Source organism: Drosophila persimilis, unplaced genomic scaffold (genome assembly GCF_003286085.1).
Source record: "Drosophila persimilis strain 14011-0111.01,24,50 unplaced genomic scaffold, DperRS2 tig00000579-arrow-pilon, whole genome shotgun sequence".
NCBI lineage: Eukaryota > Metazoa > Arthropoda > Insecta > Diptera > Drosophilidae > Drosophila > Drosophila persimilis.
Window position 1 is genome coordinate 493,887 of NW_020825322.1, and position 21,790 is coordinate 515,676.

At 41.7% G+C, this 21,790-nt stretch overlaps 2 protein-coding genes across 5 annotated transcripts; one reads left to right on the plus strand and one right to left on the minus strand.

The window, feature by feature from the left end:
- Positions 1–19: 19 nt before the first annotated feature.
- Positions 20–21,505, minus strand: LOC6598150 (arginase-1). Its single transcript, XM_002023451.2, has 5 exons — positions 21,245–21,505; positions 20,919–21,122; positions 20,666–20,852; positions 1,726–1,825; positions 20–385 (listed from the first exon to the last, which is right to left on the minus strand). The coding sequence occupies exons 1-5, from the start codon at positions 21,462–21,464 to the stop codon at positions 26–28; spliced, it is 1,071 nt and encodes a 356-aa protein (XP_002023487.2). The 5' UTR covers positions 21,465–21,505; the 3' UTR covers positions 20–25.
- On the plus strand, positions 6,315–15,725 carry LOC6598151 (protein elav). 4 transcript variants are annotated; one of them, XM_002023452.2, is made up of 4 exons: positions 6,315–6,559; positions 8,316–8,616; positions 10,070–11,541; positions 15,355–15,725. In XM_002023452.2, coding segments are annotated over exons 2-4 (1,476 nt in total). In that variant the 5' UTR covers positions 6,315–6,559; positions 8,316–8,615; the 3' UTR covers positions 15,358–15,725. The 4 variants fall into 4 exon arrangements, with proteins under 4 accessions (XP_002023488.2, XP_026846353.1, XP_026846354.1 ...); XM_026990552.1 differs by lacking the exon at positions 15,355–15,725 and having other exon boundaries at positions 10,070–12,269; XM_026990553.1 differs by lacking the exons at positions 6,315–6,559; positions 15,355–15,725 and adding an exon at positions 7,288–7,366 and having other exon boundaries at positions 10,070–12,269.
- Positions 21,506–21,790: the final 285 nt, after the last annotated feature.

Genomic DNA, 21,790 nt, shown 5'->3' on the forward strand with positions numbered 1-21,790 from the left:
TTTTCTTGTGTGCGGGATATCCGCCTCAATCGCTTCCCAGGATTCCCGTATCGATGTTACTCCAGTGGCCAGAGCGCCGATAGCCGAACATGCTCTTGAGGATCTCCAGGCCGGAGTCGACGGTGGTGCGTACGTCGCGTTCATTTCCCAGCTTTGGATTGATCTCCACCAGGTCTACACCCTGCACCCTCTTTGTGTCCCGCAACGCCTCCACAATACTGATGCCCTCGCGCAACGTGAGACCGCCGCGAACGGCTGTGCCAGTGCTGGGCGCCACGTTGCTGTCAAGCGCATCGATGTCGAAGCTAACGTGGATCTTGTTCTGTGGATTCAGAGCATCCAGGGTCATCTCGATGATTTTCGGCACACCCACGCGATCGATTGTCTGCAGAGCACAGAAAAAGAGAAATAATGAAAATAACTATGAGCAAAGAGGAAGCTTTCGATGGACAGCGACAGAAAGGGAGAGAGAGCTAACGGCGTTCAGGGTATTTGTAGAAAATGAGGTAGCGGTGATAAAAGCTTTGATGATGATTGCTTAAAGAACGCAAAGAACGATGCAGTTTCGACCACAGGAAATATACTATATTCAATTCTGGATATATCCAGCCTTTCTATTCTTATGGGAACTCCTATTTATAAATCGTAGCTCTGCGCAGTAAGAATTGGAATCTGATGTTTTTTTTGTGTAATTTTTTTTCTTTCCAGCCTCTAGTAATGTCACGTTTTTTTTTCAAGTGTAAAGGTCGCTCTGAGCTAAAGTGCAAATAAAGCTCGGAAATCTTTCAATGGCGACATGGAGTGAGAATGGCAGCGATTGAGAGGCATGCTCTTACATATGGCCAAACAGATAACGCTATCAGCATTATTCTCACACGATTGGCTCTTCAATTAGCAGCATTCTATGGCCAACTGTACCAACAGCAGAGCAGCCATTAGCCCAGTCCCAGTCCCGCTTCCATTTACAATTGCAAGACCACTGGCCTCTCCCCATTCCGTACGCCCATACCCATCGATCGAATATAATGAGGCCATAATAAATTTGCAGCTCTGGATATCGGGAGCGAACATTAAACCATTTTTCAACAGACTTCAGACTTGGATTTTGCACGAGCCATAAATAATGGGCAACGAGAGCTGACAAGGATGCGAACGACGGATGTGGCTGCGCACGTTTTTGGGCATATGTACATATAGCCATGTAGCCTTATAACCACCACCACCATTGCCAATCTATACCGATCGGAAGTACCCAGAGCCTTGTAACGGGGGATGGCATAGGATGGACGAGGTTGGCATCGCTGGTTTCCTGGTGGAGTGGGGCGGCAGATTTAGTGGTTGGGGTAGGACCCGGTAGGGAGGGTGTCTGTCTTGTCGATATGTTGCTCGGGCAACCCCTATAAATGCCAAGCTTACAACATTACACTCACGCACACACATACACACACACACACACACACACACACAGGTCAGTGCGCACCAGGACATGCTATGTAATTCTCGGGGCAGTCACGCACGATCGTGTCATTTGATCCTGAGTTAGAGATAGAGAGCTATAGAAACCGGAATTTTACAAATTTTACAAAAACAACTGGCAGGACGACTCGTGGGCATTTCCTCTACCTCCTCTACCTAGGTGTCGCTCGCTCCCTTTCCCTTCACACTCTCTCAGTTTTCGTTCTCTTCCTAGCTGGTTTCGGCATTCGGTATTTGGTTTCTACTCACATCCATAGCATAGTAGCGTATTCCAAATTTATTCAATATGAACGCCTCGTAGGGGTCAATGTCCCTCAGTCCAATGTAAACCAACTGATCCTTCGGCAAACTGAAATGACAAACAAGACGAATAAGAAGAATGAGAAAATGAAAAAAAAACTAAGAGCATTAGGCAGAGTCACACATCATCGATCGGTGGCATACGGATAGGCATAGGGATCGGGATGAGAACCAAAGAATGGGGTGGATGGGGGGGAGACCTCAAAACAGCTGACGAGCGGTGTGTAAACAAATAGTCGTGGGTTCCAGTTGAATAGGCAGACCGAAACAGAAGAATAAGCAATATGAAAGATCCAAGGAAGCAGCACGAGAAGTCCACTAAGTGCAGCCAAGCCACCACCCTTTTTTTCTGCAAAAGTGAGGTTGGGTTAGGTCAGGCGGCGGTGACGATCATTCAGGGGATCCCCATATGCCTTACTCTCCATGCTACTCTTTACAGTAAAACTGTCTATATTTCTCTCCTTTGTACTCGTTTGTTTGTAATCTAAGTCCTATTCTAATGCTTTACACTTGAAAAGCTGATCTCTTTATGAGTCTCCTGCATACCTCTTAGTTTAATTGACCGAATTTTTATTTTAAAATGCACATATAAAGGGCCAAAACGCTATAGTGATATGCGTTTTTTGTTTAACTAAACAATAGCTAAAAACAAGAACTAAATCCAGTCTCCGTTTCAACTTCAAGAGTAAATATTTATAATTTAAAAATACATATGCAATACATTTTTATATTTTGAAATTTCATTTCACGTCTTCATGGCGGCTCTTGATTAATGTTTTCAACTAGAGTTAATCCAAAGGCTATGTAATATTGTACATAGTCGTATATACCATACAGTATTGTATAGTCTATACTATATTGTACATACGCTTATATGCAACACAGTAGTGTATAGTCTTTGGGTAATTGCAACCTCTACCATTATGCCTCTGTGCAAAGACACTCGTCATTTCAGTGGCCCTCTCTATTATATGATTATATTTGATTCCAATTAATTTATTAAAGAGTCTATGTCTTTAAGAGTAAATGTCCGACCGCCAAATAGTTTCTGCACGTTGTAAATTCTTGATAAGGGGGGTTACGCCTCGAGGGTATATTTGTTGTTGCTTAAGCGAGTGAGACGGGGATTGGTGGACGAGCGAGTGTGCAGGGGTCTTGCCCCCTTGTATTAAGAAAATTTAATTATATTTCATTTCACTAACTTTGTATTTAAATACCTCCTGTTTAAGGATGTCCTTCTTTTTATGTATGTATGTATATGATTTGGAGCACAACAAATTTTATCAATTGCATAATGCATCAATGCAGCTGTCATAGAATTGATGGGTCGAAGTTTTTGTTTTTGAAGATAATAAAATTAAACTTTACCAAAACGTATCTGAATCGGATTGCTATATCAGGATATAAGAAGCTACGGATCTCCGAAGCTAAATTGTTACCCTTCCTGTTTCTTCTTTTTCCAGCATCAAAGAACTTTCAATTTTAAATAAATGATGAGTGAAAATTTTTTTAGTATAACCTAGACTTTTCTTAGTTTTTCCTATTTTTCCGAGTCAAAGGGGCAATAACTCCCCCTACTTCTGCTCCTCCTTCACCATCACCCTCCCATCCCGGGCACTGTCATTTGGCATTCGTGATCCTGATTAGTAAGCCAGGTGGCGGGCAGGCAGCCCAACCCTGGGCTCTGCAACCGAATCGGATTCTGAGAGGGGAGAGGAGGGGAGGGGAGTGGAGTGGGAATCAGAATGGGAATGGGCATTGGCATTGGCATGAGAACGGGAGCAGACTGCAGATCGAGTCAAAGGACAATGCCGAAAAAATTTGTAAAGGAAAAACGGCAACAAAAACAACAACATCAACAGAAACAAAAACACACGGAAAAAGGAGACGGAGACGGAGAGAAAAAGAAACACATGCCACGATTCAAATGGCATGCAGCGTGTCCCCGAATGTCCTGCGATCGTTTCATCCAACCCTCCATTTCATTTTTTCTTGCATTCGCCCTCCGTCTCTCCCTCCGTCTCTCTGGGTTTCGGAGTCTCTGTTCCTGGACTTTGACCCTGTGTCTTATGGTAATTTCTATGATTATTAATATTAGTCTCGGGGAAAAAGTGCATCTGTCCGAATCAGCTGCGGAGGGATCGGTATCGGATCTGCTGAGGTCCTACGAGTAGTACCACGTACATATGTGCAGTGAGACGTGCAAAGTTAAAAGCGCCCCGAGGATCGTTATGTAAATATATGTATGCACAAACATATATAAAAGAAATGGGTGACCAGACCAGACCAGACCAGGGGGTTGCATTGCCCATATGCATATGAATATGCTCTCGGATGAATCATGGCAGCTCCTGTTCCTGTTCCCGTTCCCGTTCCTGCCCCGAGCTGTACTGTCTCCTAGACTAGACTTTTTGGGCGCATTCCCGGGACTTGGCTATACGAAAGCACTCGCTTAAGGGTGGGCCACGCCTACCTATTCCCTATGCAACGGCTGTTTTGTATGTGCGTGTCCCTCCCTTTCACTCGACTACACTCCACTTCACGTCACGTCATTCCACTCCCATCTGAGGCCATTCCCCTCCCCAGGCCTTTACATTCTCCCCTGCATTATTGTAATCTTGTGTTGGTTCTGCTTTTTTAATCCCGCATTGTTGTAATATTCTGTTGTTGTTTTATTTTGGCCGGATTAGGCAACCCTTTTCACCGGACACGAAAATTATTGCCTACTGTTTGGGGTTGGGGTAGGGTAGGAGTTGGGTACCGGTAAAAGAAGCTGCGCTGGAGCGAGATAGAGCCGTGTATATATAGTACATATATGGGGTGTAGAGGATATGTAGTTCAAGAGAGAAAGAGCCAACATCAAGCACGTGACGTCTATTAGCTATCTCTGTGATCTCTGTCGCCTTGTGTCAGAAAAATTAGATATTAGATCGGAACTAAGCTGAATTTATGTTTTATATTTGAATATACATATATATACAGTAGAATCTCACAAATTAAAAAACACTTTGTTGGTTGTCCTCGGGTTGTTCTAATTTCTGGACATGTTTTTTTTATGCACAGAAAATGATTTATTTTTATTTTTTACTAAAAATAATAGCAAAAAACTTCCATAAATAAGAACTACACGTTCTTAAAAACTCTAATGTATCTGTTAAATATACGCATTACCGATCAACGCACAGTCGAAACGGCTAAGTTTAGAAAGCTTGAAATTACCCCGTAGAGGACAAGGTTTTATGACAATATATCATCTATAAACACGTGTGGTGCACTCTGCATTTGAATTAGATAAAAACCTATGTATTAAATAAAGTGTATGTATGTATATCTTGATTACTGCGGGGAAAGTTGCGGCGTGCTTTTGTACATATGGATATACATATGTATGTACTCATACATACATGCATAATTATATTCCTTGCAAACAAAACACTTGCGACGCCGATCTGTCTGAGTTCGCATCCGCATCTCCGGTATCGCCGTCGCCCTCGCCCTCGTCGTCGTTGCCCAAAAAAGGGCGAAAACCACCCCCCAGGAGCAGGACAATTTTTATTGTATTTCGCGAGCCCGTTCAGTCCGTGAATTCGAACAGGAACAGGCTAGCCGTGGCCTGAAAACAGGGTAGCGCGACCATAAAAATCAGCACATGGAAATGGGTGGGGGCCACGAACAGGAAGTACATAGGGGGAGGAGGATGTGTGTGTGTGTGCAAGAGAGTGCTGAATTAAGCACACGCACGCAATACGCGTGCACGCACGCCTGGATTGGAGTTGAAATTGAACTGCCTCTTGGAACTGGGTCCTGGCCGGGTGGTAGAGGGTGTAACATTCTAAAGCAGGGCGGAAACAACCCCAGAGCTGCCAGCGTTGGTGGTTGCTACACACACAGTCCCGTACCGCCGACATTGCAAAAACGAAAACGTACTCACGCCAAACAGCCCTTAGCTACTGCTGCTGCTCGTCTCTATTTGGCAAGCATAATGGTCGCGTGCATCATAAAACGGTTGACGACCTTACTGGATCACGCTTAGAGAGCGTTGATTTCCAGCTTGGCCGATCTCCCCTAAACACATGTTTTGTATGCTCGAGAATATATAAAAATACATATAAAATCTTTGCAAAATGTAACATTAGCCAGAAAACTGATCGATCATTATATCGATAGGCCGACTTGCGGCAGCTCGGGCGGGAGAGCATTTTATATGTAATAATGAAATAATTAAAATGTATTACATACTACAATATATGTATGTAAATACATTGCTGAAGGTCCTAGATAGCTAGCAATTTGAAGCCGAATATCAAAATCAAGGAATATGAATGGTATTTTTCCGGTATATTTACAGTATATTTTGACAACGAGAAAGTATATTTCGGTATATTTCTGAGGGTCAGAAGTATTTTACTTATTTTTATCGGGTATTTTTATCGATAAATACACTGCTTGCCGCCTTTTGGGCGCCAGGGAATAGGAAGCAATATAAATTTTCCAAAATTGGCCTTGCCGCCTCAATCTTTTGGGCGCCGCGGACGAGGAAGCAACGTGAATTTTCCAGATTTCAGAAAAGTAGTTCCGACCGCTCCGCGCTGCCACCTAACAATCTCGTGCTCCATGTGTGCTCTTCTTGCAATTGATTTTTTTTCTCGAATGTAGTGCAAAATAATAACAGTTGAAGAACTACAGTTAACAAGCAAGAAATCTCCAATCTAAAGTAACTAACGAAATCGAACGGACACCCAATCCCGTGGCAATAGCAGCAGCAGCAGCAGCAGAAAGAAATGTAAGAATCTCTTGGATACCGGACTCCGCTCTCGTCTTGTGCAACCTAAACGGGTTCTATCAAACAACAACAAAAACTGTGGCAACTACAAAGAAAACAAATTGCTAAACGAAAAATTGTTAAAATTGTTTGCCAAAATGAACGTGCGGCGCTGCATAATTGTGCAATTATACACATATTCGAGTGTACACATGCATATGTACATATGCATGTATATATCCATGGTTTTTTCCCGATAGTGTGTGTTTCTGAGTTTAAAAATTTAAACAATGTGCAATTTGGCATACAACAAAAACAGAGGTAGCGTCAGAAGTTGAGGGAGAGATACAGAGAGAGAGATTGGGATTGAGAGTGATCGTTTTTGGGCAGTGGGGCGCCTGGATAGATATCTCTCTCTCCCTCTCGCTCCCTCTACATAGTAGTAGTGGTGTAAAAATCTATTGCTAATGTGACGCTGCCATCGCTCAGTGTGCTGTGTATCTGTAAATGTTCTCTCTCCCAGTGTCTCTCTTTCTCGTCAGGGTATGTTAAATAGATGGTAGAACGGTGGGTGAGGGCAAGCAAGCTATGGTCCCCGGAGAGCCGGTACTGCCTTACCTTCTATTTAGCATGTCTTGCCTCGCATGTTTGTTTGTGTGGTTTGGCTGAGAGCGAACGCCCGCTAGTGCTGTGAAAAGGGCGCAGCTAGCATATCGATTTTATGGTGCAAGGAGCATTGTACGGAGCCAGAAACAACAAAAAACTAAACGCTAAAAGTAGTAGACATTTTGTCCATTAACTGAAGTGGGTGTGTGTCGGGGCAGGAAGGTGAGGGCATTCGCAAAAGTGAAGAATATTAATAGTAAACAAAACGCCGGTTGCCATAAAAAGCAAAACGCCCATGTATGTACTGTAGTTGTACACATACAAACGCAACGCGTGGAAAACGCGCGGAAATTAAAACTAGAACAGTTTCAAGCAGCATCGGATCATCCATGTGCCCGCCGCAAATCCAGAGATTAACGCAGAACAAAAAAATGTTTCTCAAATTTAAGGCAAAAACAAAAGCAAGGCGCGTGCTTTAGTTACAACAACCACAAAATAAAACTTATAGATACCAAGTGCTTGTAAGTGTGTGTGAGTGGTGTCTCTCTCTGCGTGCCTGACTCGCTGTTTGTGTGCGTGCCATACTGTTTCGTTATAAAAAAAACTAATTTAAACCCACGCAGCCATATAGGTATACATGCATGTATACACATGTATGTATGTATAATAACAATAGCAGCTGAGGCAGCCATACATTGTATTTTGGAAAGGAGTGTGTGTGGGAGGGGGAAGCTGGATGGCCACTGTTCCCGGCGTTCTTCTCTTCCCGCCACACACATCCTATGAAAATCAGTGCAGCAGCCACTGAGCAAAGGAGAGAGCGAGAGAGAGAGTAAGAGAGCGATAGTTAGAATCAGCATTAGTATTGAAATATAGCAAAAATAGCAATCCATCCGTTTAGTGGAACAGAAATTGTATAACAACAAAAATATTTGTACCGCGATATATGCACATACATATGTACATACTGTATATACATTTGTTGTCGACGTTAATTTTTTTCGAGTGAAATGTAATTTTTCGTACTCCCAATATGTGTTTCCCCCCTCCCAATGGTGTGGTTGTAAATCGATAAAATCGATTACCGATCAAGCAAAGTCACACAAAAACAATGTACCGCTTCTTTTGTTTTGTTATTCTTTACCGTTTTTTTTGTTTTTGTTCACATCAGACGGCAACAACGGCGACTTCGAGGAGGCCAGCGCTCATTTATTGGTCTTACAAAACTAAAAAAGGAAGAGAGGCCTGGACCAGTTTGAGAGAGGAAGAAGGAGATTGAACAAGAGGAGGCAGCGCCGTGTAGAGCGCAGGCGCGTAAATCCAGGATTCGAAGACCAGCGAGAGAAATAGAAGGCGCATATTAATTCCTTAATTATCTGGCCATCGAGCAGCCAAATACAAGCCCGTGGAATACCTCCCTCATCCCCAACACCCCTCAACGACCCGGCTGTAATCAACTAAACAGAAAACAAGTGAGTATTTGAAGATGGGGAAGAAGAGAGGGTTTTCCTTTCTCTATGTATGTATAATATGTATGCATAAGTAAGAAAAAAGGACAAATTGCTGAAAGGGTGCGGTGCAGAAATTGCTGAAAAGATAGTTTGTGTCTGTGTGTGTGTTTGTGCGTTCATTTGACCTTTTGACTCTTTCGTCCTCATTCAAGAAAAGGTGCGAATTGAAATATTGAACTATGCAATGAGCGAATGTGAACTATTGGTTCGATTGATCTTCTGATCAGTTCCGATCACCAAATAGTTCATTGAACTGAGACTGAACTTCCGTAAGCAACAGTCGTTACCGTTACCGTTACTGTTACAGCGTTGCCACATCCATGTAAATGTAACAGCGTGGGGTGGTAATGCTCGCTGCGTGCATTTAACCCTTAAGCAGCGGCAAGTTTCCTGTTTTTTTTTTTTGCAATAGAATTATTACAACTTGCTTCTTGGTCGGTTCTAAGGGTTGGTTTCAACAGCGTTGCGCCAGCCTGCACACACACACACCGGGTCAAGAGCGTATAGGGTGGGTGGGGGCTATACGAGCACGAACGAACGAGCGGTTGCTCATTTTTCGCTGAAAACACAATTTTCGGCACTTTTCCTCTCTTTCATTAAGGGGTGCGCTTTTATATCCTTCCTTCTCTCCCGTATTACATAACTGGGTTGGGCAGGGATATATAAAACTATGTGTGTGTGTGTGTATCCAGAAGGGGGAGAAAGAGCATTGAATGAAAGAGCCTGGTCAGGACCTGCTCCTGCGCTCAGTAGCATCGTGTGCCTGGTACGCAGCGGATCTGTTCTTGCAGCGGAAAAGAAACGAAACGGAAAGGAGAGGCAATTGCAATAGCAGCAGCAACAGAATTGAATCAAAAAGAAAAGACCACGCTAAAGGCAAAACCAAATCGAGGCACACGGCAAAAAGAAAGAATAACACAGAAAAAATCAAGGAAAAAGCACAAGCAAAAATTAGAAAAGTTATTTTCCACAGCGGCGAGGTGTGTGTTTGTGTTTGTTTGTGAGTGCTTTGGCCTCTGAGCAGCAGCGGGTCAGTGTGTGAGTGAGTGCGTGGGTGACTGGTAGAAGAGAAGTGATAGATAGAACAAGTAAGTGGGCCGCTGGGCGGCGCCAGTGAGCAAAGCTCCTTCAGCTAACCGTTAACCCCAGAGCTAACCCCAGGACCAGGGCTGAAAAACACGCCTTAAAGCGATTTACATCCCTGGTGGCACTCTAATATGTAGAACTAATAAGTAGAACTAACTAACCCCGTACTTAAACTGTAGCTGTAGAACGACTAACACAACTTGCAAATGGTTTAATCTTGACATTTAACTACTCTTTCCATACGCCTTCCCCTGCGTTGGTCCCGCCATCGCCCCATCGTCACATCCAACTCAACTCAACTCAACCCCACCGATTGCCTCTCGCTCAGTGGACTTTATGATGGCCAACACAGGAGCCGCCGGCGGAGTGGACACACAGGCGCAACTGATGCAGAGTGCGGCCGCTGCTGCGGCCGTGGCAGCCACTAGTGCAGCCGCCGCCCCGGTACAGAATGCGGCCGCTGTCGCCGCCGCCGCCCAGCTCCAGCAGCAACAACAGGTGCAGCAGGCGATCCTGCAAGTTCAGCAGCAGCAGACACAGCAAGCGGTGGCCGCGGCCGCCGCCGCCGTCACGCAGCAGCTCCAGCAGCAGCAGCAGGCCGTGGCCCAGCAACAGCAGGCACAGCAGCAGCAGGCGCAGCAAGTGCAACAGCAAGTCCAGCAGCAGCAGGCGCAGCAGGCGCAAGTGCAGGCAGTGGTGGCGCAGCAGCAAGTGCAGCAGCAGGTCCAGCAAACGGTGGTGCCCCAGCCGCAGCCTCCGCCGAACACCAACGGCAATGCCGGAGTGCCGCAGAACGGTAGCAACGGAAGCACGGAGACGCGCACAAACCTGATTGTCAACTACTTGCCGCAGACGATGACGGAGGACGAGATCCGCTCGCTTTTCAGCAGCGTGGGCGAAATCGAGTCCGTAAAGCTGATACGTGACAAGTCGCAGGTCTACATCGACCCGCTGAATCCGCAGGCGCCCAGCAAGGGCCAGAGCCTGGGCTATGGCTTCGTCAACTACGTGCGGCCGCAGGACGCTGAGCAGGCAGTCAACGTGCTGAATGGGCTCCGTTTGCAGAACAAAACGATTAAGGTCTCCTTTGCCCGGCCCTCTTCGGACGCCATCAAGGGCGCCAATCTGTATGTTTCTGGGCTGCCCAAGACAATGACTCAGCAGGAGCTAGAGGCTATCTTCGCCCCCTTCGGTGCGATCATCACGTCGCGTATCCTGCAGAACGCCGGCAACGACACCCAGACGAAGGGTGTCGGCTTCATACGCTTTGACAAGCGCGAGGAGGCCACTCGGGCCATAATCGCCCTGAACGGCACAACGCCTTCCAGCTGCACGGATCCCATTGTGGTGAAATTCTCCAATACGCCCGGCAGCACCAGCAAGATCATACAGCCGCAGTTGCCCGCTTTCCTCAATCCGCAGCTGGTGCGACGCATCGGTGGCGCGATGCACACGCCGGTTAACAAGGGGCTGGCACGATTCTCGCCGATGGCTGGCGACATGTTGGATGTGATGCTGCCTAACGGACTGGGCGCAGCGGCGGCGGCAGCCACCACGCTGGCCAGTGGACCGGGCGGCGCCTATCCCATCTTCATCTACAATTTGGCGCCCGAGACCGAGGAGGCGGCCCTGTGGCAGCTATTCGGTCCCTTCGGGGCAGTGCAATCCGTGAAGATCGTCAAGGATCCCACAACGAATCAGTGCAAGGGTTACGGCTTCGTCTCCATGACGAACTACGACGAGGCGGCAATGGCCATCCGCGCCCTGAATGGTTACACTATGGGCAATAGGGTGCTTCAGGTCAGCTTTAAGACCAACAAGGCTAAGTAGGAGATGATCCCCGATCCGCGAGGATGGGAGGCCCGAAATTACATATAGTCTACACTATATTTCCCACATCCGCAGTTCCCTTACGCCGCCTCCACCCCCCGCCCCCCTCACACACACACAACCTCACAAACACCACACTCACACCAAGACACATATATAAATATGCATGGTATAACGGTAACTAAGCGCAACAAAGAGTATGTGTAAAACACACACGAAACCAAAAAACAAAAAAAAAAAAACGAGAAAAGAGAAAGAAAGTGAATGCAAGAGAGCCCTCGTTGAAGGGTAGCAGGAGGTGGAGGACTGACACTGACTCTCTCTCAAGCGTCGACACAACGAAAGGGGCGGCCCATCCTTGTAAACCTTGTAAATCCTGAACACCCTGCAACCCGTAAAAAAAATCCCCCAAAAAATCCAATCCAAATCCCAAAGAATCATCCGCCAAAAAAACCGTTGCAATAGCAAAATTCTTCTTGTTTAGCATTTAAGTAAAGAATCATAAACTAAAACAAAACGAAACAGCTGAAGTGAGAGAGAGAGAGTAATACGAGTAGAAAGGAAAAGAAGGAGTAGAAGAAGGCATAAAGCATAACAAAGAAATCAACAAAACGAAGTAAAGCCCCCAAAGAAAACTTGAAGAAAATACATTTAATTCTAAAAACAAACTCCAAACTAGCAAAAGGAAACAAAAACAAGCAAACAATTTTAAAAATGTATTAACATTAAGTAAAACAGCAATGAAATCTTCCAAAACAAAACAAAAAAAAAACAAGCAAAACAAAAAACCAAAACTGGCAACAGGCAAGAAATCTGTTAGTAACACTCTAAAATTTTTCTACCATTAGCGAGGAATATCGAGAAGGTACTAATAGAGTTCAGTGTCTAGGCTATATGATTACAATATAGGGCGTGTGTGTGTGTCCAAAGGACATCGGTTTGGCTTGAGGCTGCAGGGAGATTCTGGCAAAGTATTTGAAGATTCTATATAGTATATGTATACTCAACATGGAGGCTGCTACAGTATTACAAGAGAAACAAAAAGCTACATACTTAAGCGATGTGCAACAAAAAGTTCAATACTTCTAAATATACGTATATATATATATATATACATACATACATATATATATATATATATATATCTAATCGCATGATAGTTATATGTCTACCATATAGATATACACCTACATATACATACATATTTAAATGTGTATAAAAATTTACAAATTTTTTTAGTGCTTTTTTTGTGTGTTTCTTGACATTTAAAGAGGAGATTAGGGAGTAGAGAGATGTGAAAGATGAGAGGAAAGCCAGACCCAGATCAAGCTAAATTTGTGTCCTTTACACACACACAAGCAAAAACAAATACACACGAACACACACACACACACACATTATAGCAGTTAGAACTGTAAAAACTTGGCTAAAAAAAGAAAGAAGAAAGCAAGAAAGAAAAGCAAGAGTAATACAATAATTTATGCGCAAATTTGAAATGTTTTACTAAAGTAAATAATTGTTAGTGAATATTAATACTTAAACTATGTCAAGTGTGTGCATGCATCTATATGGATATATGGATATATGATATATTTGATATATAGATATAGATACGTGCAACCTATATATATACATACATACTTTATCTAATGTATAGTTCAAGGAGCAAGTAAGCGTCGAATATTTGCTAAAACCACACAGTTTTTTTAGCGTTTAAACAAAAGACAAAAGCGTAGCACAAAACATGAAAAACTATAAAAACTAAAAACTAAAAAACAAGTACAGCCACCACAAAAACAACAAAAAACCATTTTTATATGACAAAAGTTGAAAACAAAGAAAATGAAACGGATAAAATTATGTATGACATAGGTGTAAACAAAAGCATTAGCAAAGCGTTTTCTCTAGCAAAGTAAGTTAAGCGAAAAGTTAATAGAAGTCAAACGAGATGGGAGATCAGAACCCTACCCCTAGCACATCCACCCGTACTACCCCAAACCCCCAAAAACTTTTGCGTTGATTTATCATCAGTTTTATTCACTTGAGAACTTTTGTTTGCTTCTGTTGATTGTTAAGCGAGAGAGTGGACACACAAGAAGAACACAATTACACACAGATATATTGTAAGCCATATATGATTTCGATTCTGAATTCTGTATTTCGATTAAGTTTTGTTTGATTTCTTTGTTTGCTTTGTGTATAAATCGGAAATGGAGGCTCCTGCATACGCATACCCCGAACAGATCCATGAACAGAACCGAACCCATATCCTGACAAGAACGGACCTCATCCAAAATCCTACATAAACCAGACCCAGACCCGGACCAAACCAAACCTTAACCCCAACCCAAACCATGCATATTTATAACAATGTTTTGTGTTTTGATCTATATTGATTTCTTTATGAAACTATAGACCAGCCCCGCAAACGCCCCCGCCCCTTCCCCAACCAAAGAGAGTGCGCGAATTTGATTTCTCTCTCCCCGAATAGTGAAAATTATTAACTTAAGTTTTGATCAAAACCAAACCGAACCGAACAGAACCGAATCCCTAGCAAGGAGGAGGAGGAGGTGGAGCCAATGAATTCTGCTTATGATTAATCTACCTAGCTCTATAGAATATATATATATGTTTACCATATATCCCTAAATATAGTACCTTTTTTTTGTAACTGTAGGCCGAACAAGAAAAGGAATTTTTTTTTGTTTCTTTGTTTGTTTGAACAAAATTTGCAACAAGAAATCTAGTCAGAAGAGAATGAAGAGAAGAAGATGATGATGGTGGAAGAGGAGCACCATAAAGTGGATGTAGAGAAGCTTGAAAGAATATTTGAGGCAGCAGTAAAGGATAGGAAAGAGAGAGAGAGTTAAATTGAAGATCAAACCAAAAGTACTAAGACAATTTATATCTAAAACTAAGCATAGCGAAATGATTGATTTATTGATTGAGCCAAGCCCACACTTCCTCGTCCCTCAAAGCGCAGTAGAGAGCAAGCAAAAAAGTAGTGTAATGAGATTAAGTCCTTACACTCTTCTACTGATTTTTTGCTTGCTTGCTATGTCTGCCCTGCTATACATTTTTAAACAATCTGCTAGTTTATTTATATAGCACACGTCGCATAATACAGATATGAATATATAGTATGTATGTCATATAGAGGAAAGTGCAATGCAATTATAAGAAATCCGTTTTAACTGAAGAATAATGTGCGTGATTTTTTAAAATTTGTATTCGTATTCATATACCCGTACATATATGTGAATATGTATCTATATATATCTTTGTATATGTGTTTGCTATATATATATATATTTGAATTAACCCATTCTTTACCTTACCTTATCTATATGTATGCTTATTTTTTTGTCATCAATGATTTAATTAATTGTAATTTTTGTGCAATAGATTGCAACTTACGACAACAGCAACACATTTCATGCATCTCAATCTAACAATTACAAATTATAATTTCAGTAAGTAAAAAAGAAACAAAAATGAAGAAAAATGGGGATCAGAAAAATCAAAAAAAAAAAATAAGAAAAAATAATGTGAAGGATACGAAAGGTGGAATCGGACGATCGGCAACGATCGTGCAGTTAAACCCCATTAATATTCTATAAAATCATAAAACAACAAGATCAAGTTATACTAGAAATCATTTTTTTTTCTGCGTGTAATTTTTACAAGTGTAAGCCAATTTTCTATGTACATTATGTCTGTTCAATCGGATATGCATATTATTTATATTTATACCTCTCATACTTTTTTCTTTACGTATTTAAGTGAGCGAACAAACAACCGACGAGAAAGAACCGACGGAAACAAGAGCGGAAAACAGAACAAACTTATTTATTGTATTTTTTATGAATTATGTAATTTAATGTAACGCAATTTGAGTTCGATATTCCTTTGATTTTCGACCAAAGCGAAGAGGAACCTGATGAAGGATATAGGATAATTCTACATACAAACACACACTTTGACACATACACACACACCCACACACGAACCCAAAAATGCAGCGGGAGAGAGAATATGGTGAAAGATGGAGGAGAAAGCGAGACCGCTATGTGGCACAACCAGATGCAACTCTGGACCAATGTTTCAATTCACTCGTTCCTCCAGCTATATCTTTTTCCCTCTCCCTCTTTTGGCCCTTCTATAAAATTTATATTTTGTTTAATTTTTAATTTTAATTTTGTATTTTATAATTTTATGTTTTCTTGATCCAAATTCAAATTTTAACATTGTTTCAAGCTGGATTTCGATTTGTAAAAGAACAAGTAGTACTTTTAGAAATGTACCTATACGCGATGTACGATCCATATGAATCGGAACTAGCATCAAATCGAATGACAATTACAATTACAATTATGATTATGTTATGATTTAGTTTGATTTTATTTTTCAGTTTCATTTTTATGTATTTTATGGTTTTTGATTTAACTTAAAGCAAACTCTAATTGTGGAACCGTGCTCGACTATGATTATATCCATTATATTTACGTTTACACTTATGATTTCATTTGATTTCCGCACCGAACACGTAACAAGAGCAAAAAGCCAAAACGAAAAAATTTTCAATAAATGAAACACTTGATGAAAATTTTCGCATACTTATTTTTATTTATATATATTTTAATATTTCAATATTTATTTATTTATCGTTTATTTCTGTTGTATCATTTTCGTTGCCTTTCTTTTCTGAAAATTCTTTTTTCATTTGTTTTTTCCGAAACTACCGAGATGTTATCATAAAATGCGAGTGGACTGTACCCTGAACACTGGACTTGAACCTGGACCACAGCCTAAAGGGCGTGCTATCAGTCCTTATATACGCTCTTTCTCTCTTTCTTTTCACCTATATTTGTCTCTCTTTTTACACACACACACCAACAAACTGACACAGAGCTAGTCAAGCTGAGAAGCCATCGGAACCCATTGATCTCAGACAAAGACATTCCCCAGTACTAGTCCTAGGCCTAGTTTTAGCATAATCCCCCGACTAGCACGCGACACTCTCTCTAAGGCAGGAACTCCCAAAGAACCCAATCTCAAATGCATTCCAATTAAAACGATTTCCGGATGTTTTGTTCTTTCGGTTTAGAAGATGCGATATTATTTGTGTGCAAAACGGGGGTATACTCGTACTTATAATTTTGTGTAATGCCATTATGCTTAACGAATCTCGATTCTTATTCTTAGTTTAGTTTAGTTTAGTTTAGTGGCACTGCGACTGAGCCGAGTCAAGCCAGAGCCAGAGCCAGAGAGCAGAGATTGAACGCCTGCGGCGGAAGTACAGTTGCGCCTCGCTCGGACTATGATGTAATTGATTGTATGATTTTTAAGTCTGTATCTTTGTATCTTTGCTTAATTGTGTCTGTACCTTTTTGTAATTTTTTTAAACAATTGACAACCTGATTTGTTTCACATCTAGATCGAAGTTTATCTATCATTTTCGAAGGGCCTTACCGCCGGGCTATACCGATGCCGATAACGATAGCGATACGATTACACAAATGATACCGTTAATAATCATAACAGCAACAAAAAATGAAATATATATAAATATATATATATATAAAGATTATTATGATTACGATGATGATGAGGATGAAACTATTTAATTTATTTTATTAACATATTTATATCGATTAATTAATAATATTTATCACACATTTCAAATGATATTTCAAAATGGAAACAATACAAAACCAAACCAAACAACAACCAAAAAAATAACAAACCAAAAAATGAATACAAGCAAAAGAGAAAAGAAGATATTAATATTATAAATGTATTTCAAAATATATAATTATGAGTTTTTCTTGCTTTTTGCATATATATATATCTCTCTATATAGTACTTATATATCAGAACACACCAAAATTTTCATTTTGATCGATTCTATTTTCAATTTTGTTCTTTAATTGAGGTTTCACTTGGAGTTTCGTTCCCCCTTCAAATATGTTCGGTTTTTTCCCAGGTTCTATTTTGTTTCGATTGTGTCTCATTCTTTATTTCGGTTCCTATACTTTTTCCATTTCCGTTGAAACTCTGTTTCTATGTGTTCTTATATGTTCTCCTTTCAATCTCTTTTCTCTTGAAAAGTTTGAACTCTGTTTCTACTATACTTTTTTCACTTTTGAGCATTTATTTTGAGCTAATCAAATCGTATTGGTATCTGCTTGGTTCTTTTTCTTAAATTGCTCTTCAATTTTGACTTCAAGCTCTGTTCAATTTCGTTTCTTTTGTCCGTTTCTAAGTGGATTTATGTTTCTGTTCAAGTTCCATTCAAATGTAGACTCTTATTTTCTTTTTCAGTTCCATTTCGATTTCCGTTTCTATTCCACTGCGTTTCCATTTTTCCGTTCATTAGCTCTGGTCTGTTCTGGTCCCATCTTTGTCCTTGCCTTTCTGTTCGTTGGTATTCGTTTCTCAAACACATAAATATTTTTTTTGCGGTGCATCACACATTGACACACAGACACATACACACACACACACACCCACACGGACACTATCTCTCTCTCTCTCTTCCCAAAATTGTTTTCAGTTTTTGGTTGTGTGCTAAAAAGTTGACCCTCGCCCTTATGCTCTTATGATTTCGCTCAGTGTAATTTGAAAGTACGCTTCTTGGTCCCAATGTACCTATGAGCCGGAAGCTAAATATCGCAATATATGACAATGGCTTAGAAGGAGGAGAATCCGATCTGATTTTGACATTTGAGTTGTTGATTTCGTACCCGTACTACTTTCCCCATCCGCGCCAGTATCTCTCCCAGGGTATCGATTCGTGTTCGTAGCTGATTTTCGTTTTCAGATCTTTTCAGTTCGTTGTTTCTTGTTGCCGTTGTTATTGTTGTATTGTTGTACCTCACATACTTTTATTGTTTCGTCTGATTTTTCGGTAAGTAATTTCGAGAGACAAAAAAATCGGAGGAAGAACAGACAGACACGATGCAGAAGATGGGGCAGAGAGCCACCCACCCACCACCTCATAGAACCATTCAATCGAACAAAAACTGATCCGAGCAGAACTCTGCTGTGTACAATTTTTGGCACACGTTTTTCCCCCAAAATGAACATTTTGTCGGCATTCAAAAGAACGTAACTGATGATTTCACTCAATGGTTTCAATTCTCCTTTTATTAATCTATTTGTAGCCCAATAGCTGAAACACAAGAAATACCAGCAGCAAAAAAGAAAAAAATATATATATATATTTTTATAAAGCATTTTCTAATTTGTTTCTTTCTCTTGATTTATTTTCAGGCGTGTGTTCTTGTTGTTCGTTCGATTTTCAATTGAATTTATGCAAAAAAAAAAAAAAAAAAAAGACCAAAAAGAAAAGAAAAAAAAAAACAAAAAAAAGAAACACTTGACACATTTCTTCTTCGATTAAATTAGTTAATTGGTTAATTGATTAAAACCGATAATGATTGTGTAATTCTATTGATTCATTGATACTTTAATCTTTAATATTGATTGTAATTATTTAATGCATAAACCACCGAATATCCCATACTCCATCCCGCTCCCACTTCCCCATCGATTGATGTATGTACATATGATGTACATAGAGACATACCCTACATACATAGTGCATAGAGCACACCCACGCACACACACACACACACACACACATAGATACACATTACATTACGTACTTATTGTAACTTCAGATGAAAAACAACCCGAATCACAGATACTTTTCCATTTCCAAGAGAGCTTTTTCTAGTTTCTAGATTTGATTTTGATCAAGCAATGCACCATCCACATCACAATTCACTAACTACCACCCACACCCACACCCGATCCACAATCCTGACCTCGAACCACTAGAAGAAAAGACTAACCCTAAAAGAGGGTAACTAAGTATTTGTTTTGGTTTTTCTGAGAGATCTGTGTGATGTGTCGTCATGTACATATATAAGTCTGATTTTCGATTTAGATTTTCGTTTCTCCTCCGCATTGTCCGCTCGTTGTGATGTGGATCTGTGATCTGTTCTTAAGTTGCCTCTTTCTTTACCTGTACTATAAGAATACCAACATGCCATGCCTATATTTCCCCGATTCAGTTTGATTTTCAATTTAAGAAGTTATCTCCTCAAAAGAAAATGGTAAAAAACGCGGAAGAAGGCGATCATTTTAACATTTGACTTTGAGTTTTCGGTGTTTTTCAATCGGTTTGATTTGTTTTTTTGAGTAGCATCTCCATCACCCACCCGAAACCCAATCCATGCAGCACAGCCCCTCCGACACCATCCCGTTGAGGTCATGTATGTGTATTAGCCTTAAATGTACTCCGATAGTCGTTTGAACCTAGCTTAGAGCTCCACATACAAGAATATGTACTATATAGAACAGAGACCGAAGCGCAGCCGAATCGATCTTAGAGCTCGAATTACTTTTTGTTTGATTTCCGGGGGAATCCCTAAGCCCCACACGATTTGTTTGACTTTGGGTGATCTCGGATCCGATTTCGGATTTCGTTCTATATTCGTTTCTGTTACTTGTTTTTCGTTGTTCGTTGTTTCGATTTAGATTGAATTGAAGCCCACAATTTTCCAAGCTCGGAAGCAAAACGACTAAACTGCCAAACAAAAAGCAATATTTAATTATAAAGCACTCTATGAATAAGACGATGAAAGGTTGATAGGAACTATACCAAAGACTGAGGCAAACGCAGATCAAAAAACATAAGAAAAACTAAAAATAGCTAGACAAAAAAAAAAAACGAAGAAAAAAAAAAACAAATCAAAATGCAAAGAATCGAAAACAAAAAATCAAAGCAAAAACGAGAGAGTGAAAGAAAATCAAAAAGTTAAATCTAAAAACAAATATTTCTAGACCGTTAAGCCAACTGTGATAAGGCGCGATTGCCGCCAACCCCCCGCCAATGCCCCACCCTTCCCACCACCCCTAACCCCGAAAACAGAGAGAGACCCAACTGAAAGGCAATCTTAAACATAGCCATACCATAGCCGTAAGCCCTCATCTGTTTAGACGTAAGAGATCCAATAAATAAATCAATGCCACACTCAGAGAGAAGGTGGAGATCATAGATGGAGAGATGAGATGTGGCACTCACCAGTTGGGAGCGATCTCGTCGAGGCACGCATGCTGCCAGGTGGTGCGGAGCTGCTCCAGCAGAAACGAGACGGGCATCCCATGTATGTTGCCCGACTGCGAGGTGCTGTGCAGATTAATATCCGCATGCGCGTCGATCCACACCAGAGACAGATTCGGTGTATGCTGCAGATGACCGGCCACAGAACCTACAGGTGGGTGGATCAAGGCGGATCAGACCCAGGCCGACCCAGACATTCACAACGAGTACTCACCGAAACCGATGGCATGGTCCCCGCCAATGGCCAGAAACTGGGAGTTCTGCTGCAACATTATCTTCACCTGCTCGATCAGGGCCCGGTTGCAGGCCATGAAGTCGGCGTAGTTGCGGATGTGATGGTAGTGGACGCGCTGCTGCTGCAACAGCGTCTCATCCACGGCATACTGCAGGTTTCCATAGTCCCGGATCACCAGTCCATCTATTCAATCAACGTCAACGTCAATGCCAAGGCCAATAAAGTTTCAGAATACAATTCAATTTCAATTTCAATGTGGTTTTTCTTGTGTTTCTGTTTTGGGTTGGGTGTGGGCCTCTACTCACCGTGACTGCTCTGGAGCACTTGACGCAGATTACTCTGACGCAGCAGGTCCGGTGCAAGCTCGACGCCCTGCTTGCCCTGGCCCTTGGCAAAGGGCACCCCGATGATGCCCAGACTCTGTTCGGCCACTACGGATGCCTTAGCCCTGGAGCTGCTGCTGGTGGTGGTCTTCGAGCGCGCCAGGCGCACACACCTTGAGGCTAAGTTTCGACTCCCCAACATGATAGTCTGCTCGCTTCGCTTAAAACCGCTCAACTGAGGCGGAGACGACGACTACGACGACCACAATGTTGCCAGATGAGAACTATCATGTTAGGGAAGCGTCTGATAATGCCTGGCGACAGTTCAGATCGGTGCTAACCCGCGTGAAGGTTGCCAAGACTTGGGATGGAATGGAATTAAACTGAGCTGCGATGGAAGCTGGATGTTGTGCCAGCAATAGATAAGGCGGTACAGATAACCTTGATCCTGGCTCTGACGACAACCACAACGATGACAATGACAATGGTACGGCTCTCTCTCTCTCTCTCTCTCTCTCTCTTTGTGGT

Excerpts from the sequence above, each read along its gene's own strand:
- LOC6598150 (XM_002023451.2), bottom strand. The coding sequence starts at position 21,464 with ATGTTGGGGAGTCGAAACTTAGCCTCAAGGTGTGTGCGCCTGGCGCGC. Across the intron at positions 21,123-21,244 it reads AGTGCTCCAGAGCAGTCACG|ATGGACTGGTGATCCGGGAC; the intron begins GTGAGTAGAGGC and ends TTGATTGAATAG. Across the intron at positions 386-1,725 it reads TACGCTACTATGCTATGGAT|ACAATCGATCGCGTGGGTGT; the intron begins GTGAGTAGAAAC and ends TGTGCTCTGCAG.